Source organism: Atta colombica, unplaced genomic scaffold, assembly GCF_001594045.1.
Source record: "Atta colombica isolate Treedump-2 unplaced genomic scaffold, Acol1.0 scaffold14, whole genome shotgun sequence".
Taxonomy (NCBI): Eukaryota; Metazoa; Arthropoda; class Insecta; order Hymenoptera; family Formicidae; genus Atta; species Atta colombica.
Window position 1 is genome coordinate 414,869 of NW_017259228.1, and position 20,363 is coordinate 435,231.

Consider the following 20,363-nt stretch of genomic DNA (forward strand, 5'->3'; position numbering starts at 1 on the left):
CGATAAATTTTTTTTCTCCCGATCGATAGGTCGATACAAAACCGAAATAATTTGATAAATGCATGGGCCATTGCGCGTAATGACAGCCTCTCGCTGTGTTTTGCCCCGAGCGTCATACTCTGTCGACCCCTTCCTCTCTTCCTCCCTCTTTTTTTTATTTTTTCCGCCCAAAAGGTAATCCAATCGAGAACGATGATTGAATTATTAATTGAATGACGCGCGTGGCTGGGGTCACACGCGTGCTGCCGCGTATTCGACCTCTCTCTCGCAACGATGAGACGGTTGCTCATCGCGAATAATTCGTCGGGCTTGTGCAGTTAGTGCCTTTTAATGCGTCTCGAAAAATGTATCGACAACCGATAAACCGACAGAATTAAATTTCTCCTCTTTCCCGTGCTTTTACTGCAGCAGCAGTAGCAGCACGCCAAAAGGCAGGCGCGCGAGCGCGTACGCGAAAATAGATTTCGTTTTAAATTCCTGACCGTGCGTACGATTTTCAATTAAAAATTTATCAGCACGCCCGATGAATGTATATCCGATATTTCTTTCGCTATATGTAATTATGACAATGCGTGTTCATGTCGGACGGATCGGGAATCGCGTATCGGACAAGCTAAGCAAGATACTTCCCGCCTCATGTGTTCATTCGCTCGTCAACGCAAAACTCGCTGTAATCCGCGAGCTCCCGGATTCGCGTCGGACCATCAAGCGGATTCTCTCTTGGATCGACTTCGGAATTAGCGCGAGCACTCCTGAGACGGATGAGGCACGGGATGAGAAGATGAGACAAGAGGAGAAAAGAAATAAAAAAATGCGTTCAGAGATGGAGAAGCCATGAAGGAGGGGCTTTGTCTCGATCTCGTCGACGGCGGCCTTGAACGATCTCGCCCTCGGAAATTTGATCGACACCGGTCAAACGGGTAGACCGGACTTCAAACGTGCCCCTGCCGCTCTCCTACTCCTCCTCCTCCTTCTCCTCCCTCCTCCCTCCTCTTCCTCCTCTTCCTCCTCCGCGCCGCCGCCACTACCACCCTTTTCTCTCATCCTCTTCCTCGCTTCCGAGTTTTGTTCAAGTGGTCGGACGTTGGTTGAAAGTCCGTCTCTCGCAGTGGACAGAGAGAAGATGACGAGATGGAAGAAGCGGCAGTGATCCCGTCTACCAGGGAATAGTCGGGAGACGGGCGCGGCCGGAGTAACTCGGAAAGTGTCAGAACGATAATCTGACGCTGGCAACGTGATGGACAGGACGAACGGTCCACTTCGCCCTCAACTCTCACGTCTTCCCGCCATTCCTTTTCCTTCTTCATCTTCGCTCGTCTCTGCACCTCCGCTAATGCAAGACACACCGGACCTGTATTAAATGCCACCCGTTTTTACGGACGAAATATCCGTCTCCTTCACGCGGAATAAAATACGCAAATTTTTGCGTATCGCAAAAATTCCGAAATAATTCAATATCGATTACGCTAATGTATGCAATATACTATAAAATATTTCAAGATTTTACAAATATAAAAACAAATTATGCAGTTTGGTTGAGCATTTTAATATTTATAATGCGATCCATTAACAACTTTTACACAGACTCGGATGAGTCTGAAATTTAAGATTAAAATCTACAGCTTATGTCATTACACTCCCTACTTGATATAACGTCGTAATAATCTTTAAGAGTCAACGTTATAATTCTTGTATCAAATAAGAAATAGAAATTTTATAAGAATTGCTTTTGCGAGACGGCGCCAATTTTAAAAGCTCTTTATGTATACCGTGCCGCTCTATAAAACGAGAAAATTAAACGAATTAAGTACTGATTTTATGGTGTTGTCCGCGAGAGTGAGATAGAGTGCGTATACACGAAATGTAAATAGGAGCGACGGGATAATAATGAATGCTCGTGGAATAGTAATGAGAGGCAGATGCACTGATAAAGAGGAGATAAGAAACGGAGAAAGTACGTACGCACGTATCTCAGGGCGACGTGTACATGAGTTACAAAGAAGGGGCGATCAATAATGCTCTTTTATAAAACGTACAGCGTGTGACTTAAAAGAGAATTTAGACGTTGATTTAAGCACGCGGCTAACGTGATTTATCGCCAGCGCTGGTTCCGCAACGCACGACCCGTAACATTTATTGTTCTTCCCCGAGTGTACGTACGTACGTATCGCCTTTTTTTCCCTCCTTTTCAGAAATTGAAAAAGAATACGCGGCCTGGGAGAGGTGACTGAAGGGCGGGGGAAATTGGAGACCATCGCAATCCTAGGAGAAACCTTTCGCTCCGGCCTGACGCGACTGTTGCGACAAGTGAGATCAGAATTTATCCGCAAAGGAGAACGCTTCACAACTTGCATGCGCTGCTACAACGGACGCAAATGAGTGACTACTATGATAGAAAGACGTAGAGACGAAGATAATTGCATGTAGAAAATCTGATACATCCCTGTTACGCAATACTTATTAACATACTAATTGTAAGAATTTGACGCGTTTCGTTGAATGAAACAGCTGTCAGCGATTCAACGATTTCGCTAAAACGCCGATTCAATTTCGAGAGACGATTTTGCGCGTTGGCGCATTACCTTGGCTTGGTTCATCATTTCTGCAGCGAGCCACGTGTAAGATACGAGAGGAAAAGGAGGAGGAGCGCAGCAGAAGGAAATAAGATAACTCGTCAAGAATTATACGTGAGGCGGTAATGAGAGAGAGAGAGAGAGACTGAGAACTAAGCGACCCTCCGGAAAATGATCCATTTTCGAACATTAATTCTAGTCTCGTCACGTTCGAATCATCGTCTGCTGCTTCGGTGCGAGACGAAAGCCAGGTGCATCGGGACGGATCGAGGTCGTCGCGACGAGGATGTTAATTGCGACGCGACGCGACACGGCAGGAGCGAAGGCGCGAGAGTGTCCCCTCTACGATCCGCTGTTTCTTTCCCGTTCGATTCGTCGATTGATTCCGACAGACGTAGCCAGACTGCAATCGAAATAATTCATACCAAGCGCGATTGGCCAAGCGCATAACGCTCGCCTGTCTCGCGACTGAGGAAATCGCATCGTGACGAGGTCAGAGCGATATCGTCGCAATTTTCCTAATTACAGCGAATGAAAGAACTACACTGACGCATCGCGTGGCAAGTGCAATTAATTCGCGTTACATTATATTTGAGAGATGATTCATGGCTGACACGAGTCAGATAGTAATTCTTTAGGGATCATAGTGGCGAGTAATAGAGAGTTCGGCATTCCCACATACACCATTCGAGTCTTGCACACACATACATATACACATCAATATAAAACACCGTAAACCATTATAAGCTTAACTCTATAATAATGATAGACATTGAGGATCTCCTTTCTATCTCCACACAGACATGATGTTAGTCTGACGTATACGACATAAGTCTCTCATTTGTAATATTAATGCGAAGCTCTGCAGCTTGATAAGCTTATTATTTATAGAATAAGGATCGAGTACGATGACCCGCTGCATGCTGTATTCACGTCGGGCTTTTGAAAGCGATGGTTTATGACTTGGAAAAAAAAGAAAGAGAGAAAACGGTGGCTCGCGTCACCTCCCAACATTAGCGTGGATTCGATAACTCCCGTCGCCTTACAAGGACAAATGCCGTGAAGCTCCGGCGCGAAGGTACCACCTGCACACTTTCGGCGGCAAGTGCAGGGATCCCTATTGTGCCTCCTTTTCAGTGGGCTCACCTGGAATCACCAGCAGCGATAAGATCTAACGAAATCGGTTGTCCCGCGGGGAATTAAAAATGAAGGTGGAACGCCCGCTGGCAAGTAGAGGAGGATAGTATTATCCGAATCATCCTTATCACGTGGCCTCGCATAAATCCAGCCAAGACACGCGAGTGCCATGACTGAATGCCGAGGATTGCGATCGCGCGTCTTCCTCAATCTGGCTCTAGTATTCTCATGGATGGATTCGTATAAACGGTAATAAAGTTTACATGTTGGAATTCGTATTTCTCGCGAGAATCACTACTGAATAATTCCATTGAATAAAAATACTTTTATTTTTTTCATTTCGAGCAAGAAAGAAAAAACGCGCGTATCCCCTTTAATGCCAAAAGCGTAAAACACTAAAGTCTGAGTCTGTCGCTTTCCACATTCATTCCTACTCGAAGAACCCTCACCACGAACGGCCCTGAAACACCGATGAATTTTTCTCCCCCGTTCGGAGAAGAGTGTGGTCCGTTATTAACCCGGGCGCCCGCCGGAACGACCCGACATCGTTCAACCGCTCAAGTCGTCTCCGCGCCTTTCTCGACGACTCGTCGTCGATCGCCTTCTCTAAATATCCTCCTTCAAGACAATATAGCGATCCTCGGTAACGAGTTTATAAGAGCGATCGTCGGGTTTCTTTGAGAACGAGCGTCGTTGATTACTACTGATGATCGCGATGGATAAGAATTGACAAGCTGTCAATTATGGATGAACAAATATGGATAGGAACGTTCATTGACCCATCTTCTGATTCAGCTTAGTTAAACTATAAAAGACTTTGATATTAATACGAAAATTTTGAGAAATTAATTAATTCTACTCTTTTCGTCGGATTGTCAGTTTTGACGAACAAGAAAATTCATACTATATGTTATAAAATTAAAATGAAAATAGGATAAATGTGTTTTATTTTATTAGAGGTAAAAATTTCACGAATTGAGGTAAAGAAATTCCAACTCAATGCGTTGAAAGCGAAAACTTTTTTTAAACTGGAGCTTTAGGAAGACGTTCCATAGACCGATATACCGCATGTAATAAATACATAGAAACACATAATAAAGTATAAGTAATAAACGCATAGAAACACACGGAAATCACATTGCTAATATAATGAGCCAACCATACCAATTTAAGATCTCCGGTCTAAAGCATTACCATGTGTATATCATATAAACCTCATCGAAGAACATAATTCTGTTTTTATTCTAATTAACGTTGCGCTTAACTGCCTGCCACAATCTTAAAAGAGAATCTCATTTCAGATTCTTCGAAGAGATCATTCATTGACAATATTTATTTCGATTATTTCTCTTCAAATACGACAGTTTTATAGAATTGATATGTGTCACGATCAATGTGAATTGAATTTGTAGATAATGCAAATGTAAGTGGAAATACGATTATACAAGGATACACTATGTATTAAAAAAATTATGATATGAGTTCTTTATTATAAAAGTTATATTTCCTTTTTTTAGAACAAATTACAGATGAGATTGATTTTATTGGAGCATATGAGAATTTAATTTTTCTAAGGAAATTTTGAGATTTTCAAAAAGTTTGTTATGCATTCTTTAATGATTTTAAAAGATTATATTATTGATTATATTACGTAAGCAAAGCTCAAATTTTTGCAGTTAATTCGTATATCGCTAGAATCAATAATAGATACAAAGAAATAGAAAATTCTTTGAAATTTCAAAAATTGATTTCAAATCCCTACGGATGCGTCGGCATTGATGCAAACTGACGACCTTTTAGAAATAGAGATGCACGTGCGCTATCACGAAGAGGCTCATTGGTTGATCCTCGAAACTCGTGCCGTCGCTTTCACGCGATCACCATATTCACTCGGTCCTCCTACGATCGTCGACAGAAATAAACGATACGTCTGGTAATAAATATCACGGTATTATAATTAAGCTAGCGGCAAAAGGGTATGGTGCACGGGCAATGTGTGCGGGACACGCAAGACAGAGTCAGCCGGGGAGCAAATAGATAGATCTTTCATTAGATCTCTGATCCGAAGACACTAAGACACGAAATATAGAAATGTGCTTGTACATGTTGATAACTTCGAAGATCGGTTATTTATCTCTTTAGCAGAAACAAAGAGAAGTTATTTACAGAAATCATCTCTAGAGTATAGTAATAAATGTAACTTGTTTATCTCTTTAGAATTAATACGTAGTCTACTGGTACTAAAAATTCTCACTGTTTACATCTAGATAAGGAATGATTGCAAAGTTGTACTTATTTTAAACAAGATCTAAGAAATTTGATTAGGAATCTCAATTAAAAGAAGTCTGTTTATATCTCAATTTGTATGTTCAAGTAATGCAATAATGTGAAACGATTAATAATATTATAAAACTACGCAATAAAAAGACACGACCTAGTTGGACGTGAGTCATGAATACAAATCATTTTAAACATTTATTGTGGCGTAGATACTATTTTAGCGACTAACTATTAAGCAACGCCTAGTCACATTAACTGTACGAAGAAAGATACATAGGAAGATAGCGAAAGATACACTTTGATTTGTTTAGTCTGTCACAGGGGGATACAGAATGGCGGAATGCATCAACGCCACTCAAGGAGGCATTGTCTCATCCGTGCAGCAGTGAAGACGATGCGGCCTGGACGTGGGCCGAGGAATGTAAATCGATGTGACGCATCCGCCATTGCGCGCTAATTTAGCGCTGAGGAACGCGTGTTAAGTTACGTACTGTCACCCCGAAATTCATCGATGACATCGACCGGCCGTGCCGTCTCACGTGTGACGCACGCGAGAGATATAACTAGTCACATACATATTGCACGTGCATCCTCCTCTCCCGGCGTGTTCACATCGCCTGTCACGCCGCGCGAAGAGCGGAGCGAGCGGTATAAGAGAGCGGAATGAATCGCTGCCACTCAAGGAGCAGCCGTCGGATGCGGCGGATGGACTGACAAGGCCGAGTTGGAACGTCGTGACGTTGAAGACGCGATGCTGATATACGCGTCCACTACCGTGATGCGCGCAACTACCAGCCGCGCTCGACAAGCATCCCGCCGTTCTCTCGAGTCCACCGCAAGGAAACCCTCTCGTCTTCGTTTTTATCTATATAGAACGCAGACGTGCACACACTTCCTGGCACGACGCACGCAGCGAGAGATATTACACGTTTCTCACGCGGAATTACTTCTCACTCTTACGCGCAGATAGTCTTCTGCGGTATATTAAAAATGTTTTCAGAACCCTAAGAAAATGATTAAAATAAGCAATCGGTTTTCCCCCGCGGCGGAGGAAATAAAAACTCGTGGCTTTCGCTGGAAGTCCTTTTTTCTCAACGTCACGATAGTCATCCCCGCAGAGGTCAAGTAATTGCATCTAACATTACATAAAATCTGCGTTCGAATTGTTGCATCGAGATACGACGCAAATGTGAAATTACCAATAATGCACAGTGGACCATTCAGTTTATTCTTAAGATCGTCCTTTATCAACGATCTACCTTGTACAGGAGTGTATTACACGGTTTCCTCTGCATAAGTCATCTTGACGAGAGGATTTTGCTTTCTCTTGTGTCGAAGAAAACGATGATGATGAAAGTGTCCTCGATAAATTTCCCAATCTTGCAGCGCGCGCGACGTACGAATGTGGCCTTGCCAGTCCATCAGAGTGCAGCATTGGCTTTTCGAGTGGCAGCAACCGATTCTGCTCGACTATGCTGCTCGCTCGAGCGCTTGCATCGTGTCAGATGAAGCGATGATAAGTGAATGTTCTGTCGATGCGTATGCACATGAGTTGTCGGCACTTACAATCGTACATACTTACTCGGCGAGGAGTAAAAAGTGTTCAGAGTATTATCGAGCGCCCCATGAAATCATTGGGATATTTCGTTCGATATTGCGCCCGTCATTGCATTATATATCGAGCTCTCCCTCTCATGAATTTTGCGTTCTTACACTTTCAATCGTGCAAAGACTTTCGTTCTGTAATAACGGAAAGGAAAAATCGCGTGTTTGCAGTATTTCTTGGAATAAAAAACATACTAAAAAACATGGATCACGGAAAGAACAGTTTTGTTAAAGTATTTATTAATTTAGTTAAAAGTAGATTTGAAAATATTTTTTTGGAAATAAATATGTAGAACACTTAAACATTAATGATAATGCTGCAAAATGCGTCGTCAACATTTAACAACAACCAGTTTAAGCATCCTATATAATTATTTTGATGGTCCAAATAAAATTATATTCAAATCTATATCTAGATAAATTTTTAGATATTTCATTGAAATCATTTTTTCTGTATATGGATTTGTAACATCATGGGTGTTCAATAGAATTCTCAGCGTGTTAATGTTGATATATGTGTATTTACACCAACATAGTAGCTTTAACAACATGGTTTAAACTCCTATTGTTAAATACACACTATATTAGTATAAACATCAACATAATGTTGATATTTCTTACAGTGAATAAAAAACACAGTAACTATTAGGCCTAGTAACTCTTAACCGAAGTTCGATTATTCATTGTCTCTTTCCAATTCTAGAATTGGAAAGAGATGAAAAACAAATTGAACCTCGGTTCAGAGTTAATCGAGTGAATGTTATGGAATTGGGCCTTAAACACGTCAGAATCGTCAGACACTGCCAGTGTCTAAAATCCTACAGTATACGTGAAATATAGATTTTTAGTAATGGCAGTTAGTTATTATCAGAACACGTCTAGATTATGTGAATCTGCGACAAATGTAAATGGTTTCTGAATAGTAATGTTCCCCGATAATAAACCATCACGATAATTATCCTGAACTTTCGACGAGAACTTTCCGACACACGATGGCGCGTTACCGTGTTTCATTGCATCTACGGGATGAGAGAATCAATCGTGCATGAAAAGTCGCGCACATTCGACTGATTTTTGCACTCACCGGTATAAATCGCGATTTTCCCATCGCGCATTCCATGTTCACTCGAGCGTGGCATCTCGCCTCGCCAGTGGTTAATCGTTTCGATATTTGGTTTTTCTCGCGTTAACCAAGCGAATCCGCCTTGCGTAATTCTTCGATGGTGGGCTCCTCTCAGATTACCAACCTCCATTAAGATCGGCAAGAGCACATGATCGCGACGAAACGCTCCAAGTTTCAATTCGCGCAAATCCGTATAAATAAGTGCATGCGAGTACAGAACACTTGGCAATGAACTGTCGTTGAGGATTACTTATAAATCGTTCACACATTAATTTCCGCCAAAGACTAATTCCCGATGCGCATATTAAGCAATAGAAGCGTGTCGCTCACGGACATTGTGTGATTTCGCATTAAACACAAGATCATTATGTTCGAATAAATGAACGATATATCACTGTCGCGCCGAGCTGTGTGTTGGAGCGCACTCGCCGGGAGATGACGTTGTTAATCAATCAGCTGCCGCGAGGGAGATCGCGATCCGATCTAAGCGATCGCCGCGGCATTAAGGCACGAGGACAGCCAGTTCCTTGGACGCGCGGCCTAATTGCGAGTTCAAGTCGAGCACGAAGAGAGAGAGAAGCGAGACGAGTGCGGATGCGGGACCACCCCGTCAGCCCATTCCGCAACGACCCCCCATCGAACCAACCCCGACGAACCACTACAAACCGCCTCTCGCCGGCCGGCGCGACAGCCGCAGCCGCAGTCGCGGACGACTAATATCTCGTTCTTTTGTTGCGCTTCGCGGCAATTCTCCTGCCCCGCGCTTGCAACGAATTTCGGGCTGATTATTCGGAGCGGTGGAATGATGTCGGTCGGCTGAAATTAAAATGCTCGCTGGCTACCGGAGCTAGGAGTTGTAACGAGGGTTGCTACGCAGCGGATGTCACCCTCGGGAGAGGGCCCCCGTTTCCTCCTTTCCTTCTAAAATCGTGCAGTATCGTCGCATGCCGCTTTATCTCTCAGTCAATGTTGCTTTGGTTGCATCGTTAGACCCATCATTTCCATGTATGATTCACTCTTGGCATTAGCGTGTTTCGCAAAAGTTTTCTTTTTACGCTTAGTCTAAATACTTGAGTAATTTTAATGTAGATCTCTCCAGTTCTAAGAAACAACTTGTGATACACAAGCTTTATAAAAAATTAATATATTCTTGGAAGCAGAAAAAGAAGACAGCATAGATGATAAAGTTAAAACTACATAATAATGTCAAGAATAAAAGATGCAATTATAACGTGAAGTAGACGTCAGTAATGAAATCGGGTCGATTGAAATTGAGAAGATTAAGCAATGAGAAAAAGATTGCAATACAACTGCATATGCGACTCTGGAATAATAATCAACACGGCAAATTACATCTTTTTTTGCATGCGTCCATATTGACATATAGTCATGCTATATCATCAACGACAGCTAACGAGATTCAACTTTCTATGTTATAATCGAAGATGTCACGTGGCAAACAACGAATGTTGCTGCGCGAAAAGAGGGTCGTTCTCTTAGCCGGTAATAATAATAAAAATTCATGCGACATTTTATGGCCACCATAAAACACAGAAAGCCAATGAGAAAGGTAGTTGTATAGAAAGAAAACGGGTACACACAAATTACGACGAGAGACAGCCGACCAATCATCGTTAATCGTATTATAATGATTATGTAAAACAGCACTTTAAGTATTGCAATAAAAATCTGAATACGTACATGAATATACTTCAGTAAAAATTTTGTTATGTATACATATAAGAACGCGAATTGCACATATGAATCGCTTTATAAACTTGTTGCCTCAAAAGACATATTACAAAGGTTAAATAAATATTATTACTCAGTGATTGAATAGGTTGTCGATCGATTGCAAACGTCTAATAATAGATCGATGATCGTATGAGTATCTGTATTCTGTATATGGAAAATAACGCTGACTTGCTATCTCTCAATTATGGACGAAAGGCACGATATACATTGTATAAATATCTTTTTACTTACTCCCTTCGTATTCGCGCATTGCACAACATGTAAAATTACATGTCTCTTCGTTATATAATCGTTGTTTGCCAATCCCAGTGGAAATCACCCTGCGCGGGTGAGAACAATGATGAAGTATAAACGTTACCTCAATGAGCATCGTCTCGCAAAGATTCTCTCTCGCTACACCATTCGATAGAATAAGGACGACTAGTTTGAAAGTGCGATAAAGAAGCGATCGCGAACACGCTGCTTCGGGGTTCAGAAGCGGAAGAACGATGGTCGCCCTGAGAGACGGTGGGACGACGAGAGCCGACCGTTAGCGCATTTTACGGCGGCATTAAGCTTCTCTTAAATGACGCACGCAAAGTGCTCCTGGCCGCCCTCTCTCTGCATCCTCTCCTCTGGACCAGAACGCTAACCATCCTGGTCCACCCACCTACCCGCCAAGAAGCTGCTTCCTGTCGTGCGAAATCACCTTTTCACCCAGTCACTTCGCACCCATCCTCACCACCTCCTTCCTCTTCTGCCTTCCTCTCCGCTCGGTTTTAGTATCTATCTGTCCGCGCGTACAGATTTAAACCGACAATTTCTTCATGCCTCGGAATGCCATTGATGTTCGGTGTACTTTACAGCCGAAAAATTATTACGTATTAATCAACGAGAAATATATAATTGTTACTTCGTGTAGGTAATAAATTTAACCGTAGAATGCCATCAATATTGAATAATATAATATTACTATTGATACGTAAATTTTACGAAATAGATTATTCTTAATTAACATGTAACACAAGTTTTTGATACATTTCTTTACACTTTTTAATAAAAAAAATATTTATACAATAATTCAAATCCTTATAAATAAATAACTTATTATTAATTTAATTTAAAAAGAAAGAAGGAATTACCATGTGCACTTCACAATTTTGATACGAAGTAGAAGTATATAGTTCAATTATGTGTCTCCTCATAATAAAACATATAATAACATAAAACAATAATGCACAAAATTGCTTAAAAATTTAAATCACTTCTCATGCTCTCTGTTATTATATTGTATAATAACTGACAACCAAGGTGTTCAAACTGACATAACAAATAGAGTTTTTAAAAGCTTGTCTGTTGTTATCTTAGCTTTTAACATGGCAAATCGGACTTTCTAATGATCACTGAAGGCATTGCTTAGTCATCATTGAATGACCTCGCTCACTTGCAAATAAAATTTACGTATCGATAACGTTCTTTCTAAGGTTAATAAACTTGGGAATTTTTCTCAAACAAACAAATCGAAAACTTTTAAATATAAAATGATGATTAATGCTGGATATCTCCGAATCAAGATTCAATCTTTAGTATGATGCATCAACATTTCATAGTTTTGAATTGTAAAATATGGAGCGAAACATGAAGCTCAAGCACGCAATATGATCTATGTATATGACATACTTGATCGAATATCTCGCTACTATAAGATAATAATAGTTCACGTACAAAATGATATTTATCAGTTTATACCTATCTATAATGACTTATGAACATATACCGATGGGAATAAAAAGACAATCGGATAAGAAGGTGACAGTGTTTATTAAATTACGACAGTAATCGGCAATTTACAGTTTAAAAAACAAAATAATAATTATATAGTTACGTGGCAACTAATCTGTCTCAATCTATTCCATTTATAATAAATTAAAAAAAATATATTATTTTTGCAATTTTATTTCCTTTCAATTTTTAATTTATTACATATGTAAAGATGTATAGTCTTCAATTATATAAAAAATTACTAAAAAGTATAAAGATAAATCGATAACATCATATACTTAAACAGTCATGCAAACTATAAATTTGTTTCATATAGATCTTCTTCACAACAAATTATCGCATTTTACTTTCCTACAAGGTATTATTACGCGGTCAATAACGTGTACTTTGCGGATGCAATTGAAAGCTTGCCCCGCTTGTACACGTAAAAACTTGGCGGGAAAGTCGAGTGACGTAGATACTGAATCGAGGGGTGCCAGGACAGTCAGTTTATATAAAAGTGGATCGAGAGGATACCTGCGACAGAGATCAGACGTCGCGTGTGCGCTTGCACGTGCACGTGCACAGAGAAGAACGCGCGCGCACGGAAAACACGAAGAGTCACGTCGAGGCACATAAGTCCATCCCCGGAGTGGGCGGCGGGCCGCGTCGAGCGCTCTCGAGTATTGACAGATATTTAAATGAATATTCCTCGGCTGTTAGGGGTCCTCTTTGAAATCAAAGCAGAAGGCACAACGGTTCATTTAGACGTGCGCCGATATCCCCCGCCGACCGGCTCTCGTGGATACAGAATTTCACTTGTCACGTCGTTCGCGGGTTATCGCCCAGCGAGACGATCGTCGGCCGAGGATAATACGGGAAGGTTGTCTTTCGTTTGTCGCACGCACGCACGCGGTCTCATACTTTTTCCCGCTTTCAATCTTATTAAGAACTTGTCGTATAATATGTATATATTTTTCCTCTTCCAATTTTTTTTATTCCTTTCTAATGAAATGTCTTTACAGATAAGTTAGATAAAAGGGATATAATAAATTATTTCTATGTTACAATTAATGATGATTGTCGAATGCTATGATTAGAGTGATGAACACACTTGATCAGGAAATAATTTAATATTCTTTGAATTATGCACAACTTAAACATTATGATTCGTAGCAGACGGAATTATAGTTTCATCGAAAAAGTTGTATGTGTGTTTAGTGAATTTATAGCGAATTTATTGATCGAGATAAAACGTTAATATGCTGATGATAAGCTGATGGTAAAATGTAGACTGGTTGAAACTGGCATTCGTGAAAAATATGAAACGGTGAGGAGTAAAATCACCATCAATGACGCGAAATTAGAATTAATGGGCCTTCTGTAAAGTGAAAGCGCGGCTGCACCACTTGGATATGCTTACGTTGGGCCTGCAGCTGTCAAGTAGAAAGATTTACATCAACGGAAATATAAATTATTGTATTAGATTGACAGTGATTTCCCGAGAAAACCTTAGTTGTGGTTTCATATTAATTTATCTTTACTTCAATGTAATACGAAAAAGAAGATAAAATTATGTTTTCCTCTAATTGCCAAATAAAAAGTCTGATAAATATAGACGTTAAATCTGATATGTATAGACTTATGTTTTCTAACCTAATATTAAATATTCCAATTTACGACAATTCAGTAAAATAGAATTTTTACAAAATTTTAAGATATATTTTTATTTCAGAAAATTGTAATTATTTTAGTTTATATGAGTTCGCTCATGTAAAATAATTGTTAATTATTATCACACAAAATTTATTTGTATAATTTTACAATTATTGTATAAGAAAATTTAATTTGAACTATTATGAATGTTGGACAACATTAAATAATACCTAAGTTCACCAAATACTGCAGAAGTTCGCACATTTTTTTTTCTGTTAGAAGCTACAGGAAAAAGGCTCGTATTCCGGTATCAAGCTGATAACTCCAATCGGTCGCAGTGATAGCAGAGAGGAATTTCCACGCTCAGTAAATGTACCATAATCGAGCGATGAACACGGCTGTCATATATTTTTTATTCCTAGGCGATGAGAGCCGGGCGAGAGCACACATGGCAATAAATCCCGGTCTGCGCCGCTAATTTTCGCGGAGCCGTTGCATACACGTACCTACGCAAAACGTGCCCACACGATGCCAAGCAGGTGTATCTGCATCGTTATTGCTAGAACGCGGGCGTGGACGAAGATACACGCGCCGGGGTCATGACACGACCTCAAACGAGATCGGCATTATTACTGAACCGGCCTATCGTGTCCTTGTAACTTTTATCGAAGCTACTATGATGACGCGTTTCACGCAAAATTTATTGCCATCGCTAGCGATGGTTGTATCACGACTGTAAACCGCACGGCTGAGCATGAGTGTTCTTTTCAAGTACCTCCTGATGTATTTCGCTGATTAAAACGCGTTAATTTTCTTGCTGCGAGACGCGTTTTTACGATGACGGGCCTCCGTGAAATTATTAACCATTAAATACGTACGCACCGGGACGCCACGTGATCCTCATAAATTCCTCGGCGCCCGTTTCATATTAATACTTATTTCGAGATGCTTATTATTATTCTAAATACGTCGTGTTCAATGCGTTCCTTAAAAGCGTTTCAGAACAGACACGAAATAATTACAATATCAAACTGAATCGAGAACGCGAATAAAAAGACAACGAGAACACATTACGGCAAGAATGATGTTATGAGTTGCAATTTGAGAAAGTTAAAAGTTATTACTCTCAAAAACATATATATTCGTACAAAAATAATTTCGCGCAGTTGTAAAGGGATAAAGAACTTATTTCATCTCAAGAATTAAATACACCGTCAATGTATTGCGCAATAATAATACAAATGCTGCGACGATTATTATCATTTTTTGAATTTGTGAATTTTAATTAATGTGATCCATACTACGAAAATTCCATTAAGTTACGATTTATGCTTAATTACCTGCGAATTTCCGACTACACAAATATTTCTTTAGTTATATCTGCTATATCTACCATCATAAACCAAAGACAACAATATTTTCGTTATTTCGAAAATCTACGGCGAGCATCCTTTTCAAAAGCGACTGCGGAGAGAATCCCTTTACCAAGTTCGCCCGCGGAGAATTTCTTCGTGAGCTGCATTTACAAAGAGTCCAACTACGAGGTACATTAGTCGAGATTATATCCGGCAAAGGAAGTCGACCAACTTCCGAAGACACTGTTGCAACTAAATCTCCTCGAATCTGGCGACGTCCAAAGACATCGAACTTCTGCAGAGTCAGCAACAAATACACCAAATACAACATACTGGATCGTAAAGCGAAAAGTATGCACCGTCGAATGTTTTATTGCGAATGAGATATAGGTATGTCTTATAGATATGTATCTCGTATAAATAGAACGAAAACAACCGAATTCTATCTCTTCAGCTGGCGCCAAAATTCTTTTTAAGAAAATACAAAAAGTTTTTACATGGACAATCTGTGACGTATTTCATCATGCGAGCTTTCAACATAAATTTATTTTAGACGCGAGATTTATTTACCTGCACATAATATCGTATTATAAGTAATTAATTGGACGACATAGAAAAATGACACAGGGCAGAGAACGTCCCGGTAATGGATTTAGAGCAAACAGGGGCGTTCCGCTTTACCATTATATTATACTTACTTAAGTATGTAAATGTTTCACAAGCAACAATAACCTGAGAAATATTAACAACTGCAGAAACAAAATATGTTATTATCGAATTATATGTTATTAGATATATAATTATCACTAAAATACGTATAGAAATAAATATAATCAAAATTTTTATAATTAACAATATACACTAAAAAAAAATTGAATTAAATATATCATAATCAGACTGTTTGATAAAATATGAACGATTTATGATTTTGATTAAAATAATCACATAAAGATTGCATATATTTTGATTATGGTAATCAAAATATATTTGAAAACATATTTGATTATATGAAAATAACAAAATATGGGTAAATAAAAATTTTGTTTAATTCTATAATGCTTTTTTAATTATATTGTCACGTTAATCCAATCTTGCCCTTTTTCCCTGATAGTAAAATAATAATCAAATATCAGATTGGATATTATTATTATTATATTAACCAAAATCTAATCGGTATCATATCTAAATGTTTTGTTTGGATACTTTTTTGGAAAATATTTGATTATAATAATCAGAAATTGTTTACTTCTATCATAATTTGATTAACCGAACATATCTTGTTAAGTCAACCATAATTGTTTTTTTTTCATGCACAGATATAAATCTCATTAATATTTTATCGCTGTTTTTTTAAAAATTTGATATGAATATCTTAACGTTCTTTCAATCAGTAATTTAATTGGACAAAGAATTTCGAAGTTCTTAACGTTCGCCAGTTCACAATAACATGCGGATTTCCGGCAAGGTCTGCGATCCGAGAAATCGGAGCTGATTACGCGTTTCAGATAGATCGAGAAAACTCGTCCGGTTATCCCCTTTGCGGCTCCATTTCGAGACGCATTCAAGCGACGTAATGAGTTACGGCGTCACGTTGGATTTGCAAGTGAGACGAGTCAACCAGTTGCTCAGTTTGGATTGTCTTTGCCTTTGGGAGACGGGTTACACAATACCGCTTTCGATTTATCGTTCGATTTATTAGTTTCTCCTGTCTCGCTAATTACTTTCTCATTGCACGAATTCTGGCACTGCAAAGCCAAACGACTTTCGCGCAGTACCGCCCGTACGTACGTACGAGTTTCATCGGATCTGCAAGTGAAAAGAGTCCAACCAGTTGCTCTGTTTGCTTTGTTCACATAACTGCACTCGTCGAATTCGAGTCCGTTGTTTGATTTGCTACACTCTCTTTGATTGATCAATACTCATATCGTACACAATTGTCAATAAAATCGTATATGTATAAACGCAAATTATAAAAAGCTATGCAAGAGAAATTGTACGTACAAAAAGAAATTATATTATTAATATTTATTATTGATACATAAATCAATGCAAGTCGATGGAAACGATGTTAATGTGTGACGATCACTATTTCATTATTAGTTTATTAAGACGCTAATTTATTATATTTTTATTCTGTCTCATTTTGTTTTCACAGAAAAGTTCTATTTTATTTCTCAAATAGATTTTTAAGATACAATACTTAACATTCATAATTTATACGATAAAACCCGTTTATTGCACCATGCTGCGTATCTTATCTTCTTAATTATTTTCATATTGTGAACAGGAACGAGAAAAGTGAAATATTTTATATTATAGACTCACAAGATTAATACAAAAGAAAAAGCAGCAGGATATGTCAGCGGATATCTGTCATACGATCGACATAGCAGCTGCATCGGTATCCTTTTAGACACTACTAACATTTTATAATTATTTAACGTAGGCTTGTATGCCAAAGTGGAAGATGACGAGGAGATCGCGATTGCAAGTGTTATATGTTTATGTCATCCTGCGGAATCGACTGAAAGATGCAAACCATTATCTCTTAATATAGCATCGACGAATAAATCGTAAATTTGTGAATCGTACGATAAAATTTATTTTTTATAGGATCCGTAACAGAATATAATGACCGTCGATGAGATGTCGTTTCGTGCAATGCGAATCCGAGTTGAAAACCGTGTAAATAATTTGAGAGTATATATACGCATTGTATATCTTCAATACTTGTATTTTTATATCTTTTTCAAGTTAATCGATATTAATTAATCACGTACTTGTTGGTCAGGAATGCGTGAGTAAATGTCATTTCCAAGAAACGATACCGAGTTCTGATGCGAAGACATAAATCGAGAAAAAAAATGAGAGACAGAAATCATGATTTACTGAGTATTTTCAAGGTAATAGATCGAATGTTACTTAAGAACATCATAATCGTGAAGGATAATCCGGTCGAAGGACATACGAGCAAACCTCAGTCGATATCTGTTCGTCTAGAATATCGTTTACAACACTTGATCGCGCTTATCGATCCTCACCGTACGTTACCGATCGCTTTTGCTCTGTTATTCGCTTATAACGTCGTAAATATCCTATTTACGGCTAGATCAGACCGGTTTGTCGACGATAATCATTAATGAGTCGCAACGTGTTTCCCAGCATTGCACAAACCCGTCTATAATTTCTGAGATTATTGGATTTGTGAATCCCGCTTTATATCATGATTTTTTTACGTTATTCGTAAAAATGAATATTTAATCAAGTCCATACATATTCGAAGTAAAATATATAATTTGAATATTTGCACGTCTCACTTAGACACCTAAGCATTACAGTGCACCAAAAAAAACTGGCAGAAGAAAAAAAAATCCGAGTTAATTTTAAAACAATGCTACAAATCGTGTAAAACCGTGTGTTCTACGAAAATAAGCAACGAGCTTAAACTAATATCTCCAAGTGACTATGAGTACGGTATCAGTTAATCGCCGATCAATCTCACTTCTTTCCTGAGCGAGCAGTATACCGCTATGCGGCACACGAGAAGCGGTATCTCGTTGGAACGTGAGAAGTGCAGGATGCAAAATAAAGAATAAAATATACGTGCGTGCGTGCGTGCTTACGTGCGTGAGATGTTATATATGGATATTTACCGGTAAGGTTATCACCGCGTTGTTGCGGCCATCGGAAAGAAGGCCTGGGCTGCTGCTTGCTGCGCATATCTCCCGTCCGGTGCGGCGGCTCCGAGCCGCTCGCTTTTCAAACGATCGGAGACCACTACTTACCTGAAAGAGAACAAGATAGAACAGTCAAAATCTAATATCTTTAAGTTCTTTTTTTAATGAGATTACAATGTCTCGATGATCAGATTCTGGCGACAAAGATAGGCATCAATTTTTTTATTTACGACCAAACATTAACGTAAAATGTCATTTGCATTTTTAAATATTTTTTCAACTTTCTTTTGTAAAGATACAATGTAAAACTAGAAAAAAAGAGAAACAGATACCATATAAGGGCAAAGATCAAAACAATACAAAACCTTAGGTTAGGTCAGAAGCTATAAGTCAATCATCTCTTCAGTGTTACCCGAGATGTATTCTTGCTTACTAAAATACGTAGTCAAAATCGGGTTTACATAGTTCAAAACAATACACAAAATCAATAAATCTTGTGTATTCAATACTGCTGTACCTGATTTCACTATTGATCGTAAAAATATTATTTTCTGTCAACTTATGTCAGTTTGAAATATAGTCAATAAATTTATCCCATGTCGCAGTTTAGCTCATATATTTTCTTAATATGTTCAATATATATTACATTATCGTCACATATATATTATAATTTTTATATATTAATGTATTGAAATAAATTTGAAATTATAAGCTTCACATTGAAATTTTTCAAATTCAATTTTTCCAGCGCTTGTATTATTATTAACAAACTATTGATACTCTAGTATTAATATAACCACCATTCTTCATAGTTTAACTTCTAGTATACATAACGCGGAAAAAAGCATGCAACTTTTAAGACAGCTGATATTGAATGGGTGATATATCGCCCGGCAAACGTTAATAGCTTCTAAGAAAATCCACGCTTTTTCACGGTGAGTTTCCCAATCGACGCTCTTGTGATTCTTCGGGAGGTGGAGAGCCACCCTACTCGACGGGTTTTTACGAAGGGTGCCAAAACCTAGGATCGTGTCCCACGTTGCAGTTCACCCTCTCCCCCTCCCCCCATCCCCCTTCCCTCACGTCCCTTAACCATCCAGTACCGACCATCGTAACCAGCCGTATATCTTTCCGGCGTACGCCCTCGAAAGCGGCCGCCTTTGTTTCAGATATTTATGAGGCGTTTTAATTCGCACACCGCGTCACCCAGCCGACTGGGGGGTTGCCGAACGGGGACCAGAGAAAGAGGGAGCGGGGAAGGAGGAGGTGAGCGCGGGGTTTCTGCACGGCGTGACGGAGCGAGGCGCGAAGGCATAATAGGCATAAGGGTGCCCCGATAAAACGCCAACTCCCCGTTCCCCGTCTCCCTCTTCCACCTTCCCTTTTCCAGACGTAGGCCATAAGCGCAAACAAACTCTCGCTCGTATATCTCGCCTCAATGGTTTCTACGTCGGTGCGCCAG

The 20,363-nt window shown here is 39.2% G+C and overlaps 1 protein-coding gene across 1 annotated transcript in view; it reads right to left on the minus strand.

Moving 5' to 3' along the window:
- The window catches only part of LOC108684755 (protein tiptop), a 51,225-nt gene extending 32,221 nt beyond the window's left edge, over positions 1-19,004 (minus strand). The window contains exon 1 of the mRNA XM_018189227.1: positions 18,878-19,004. Within this exon, the coding sequence (XP_018044716.1) occupies positions 18,878-18,944 (67 nt within the window). The 5' untranslated portion in view covers positions 18,945-19,004. The remainder of the gene's footprint in view (positions 1-18,877) is intronic.
- Between the last annotated feature and the right edge of the window lie 1,359 nt (positions 19,005-20,363).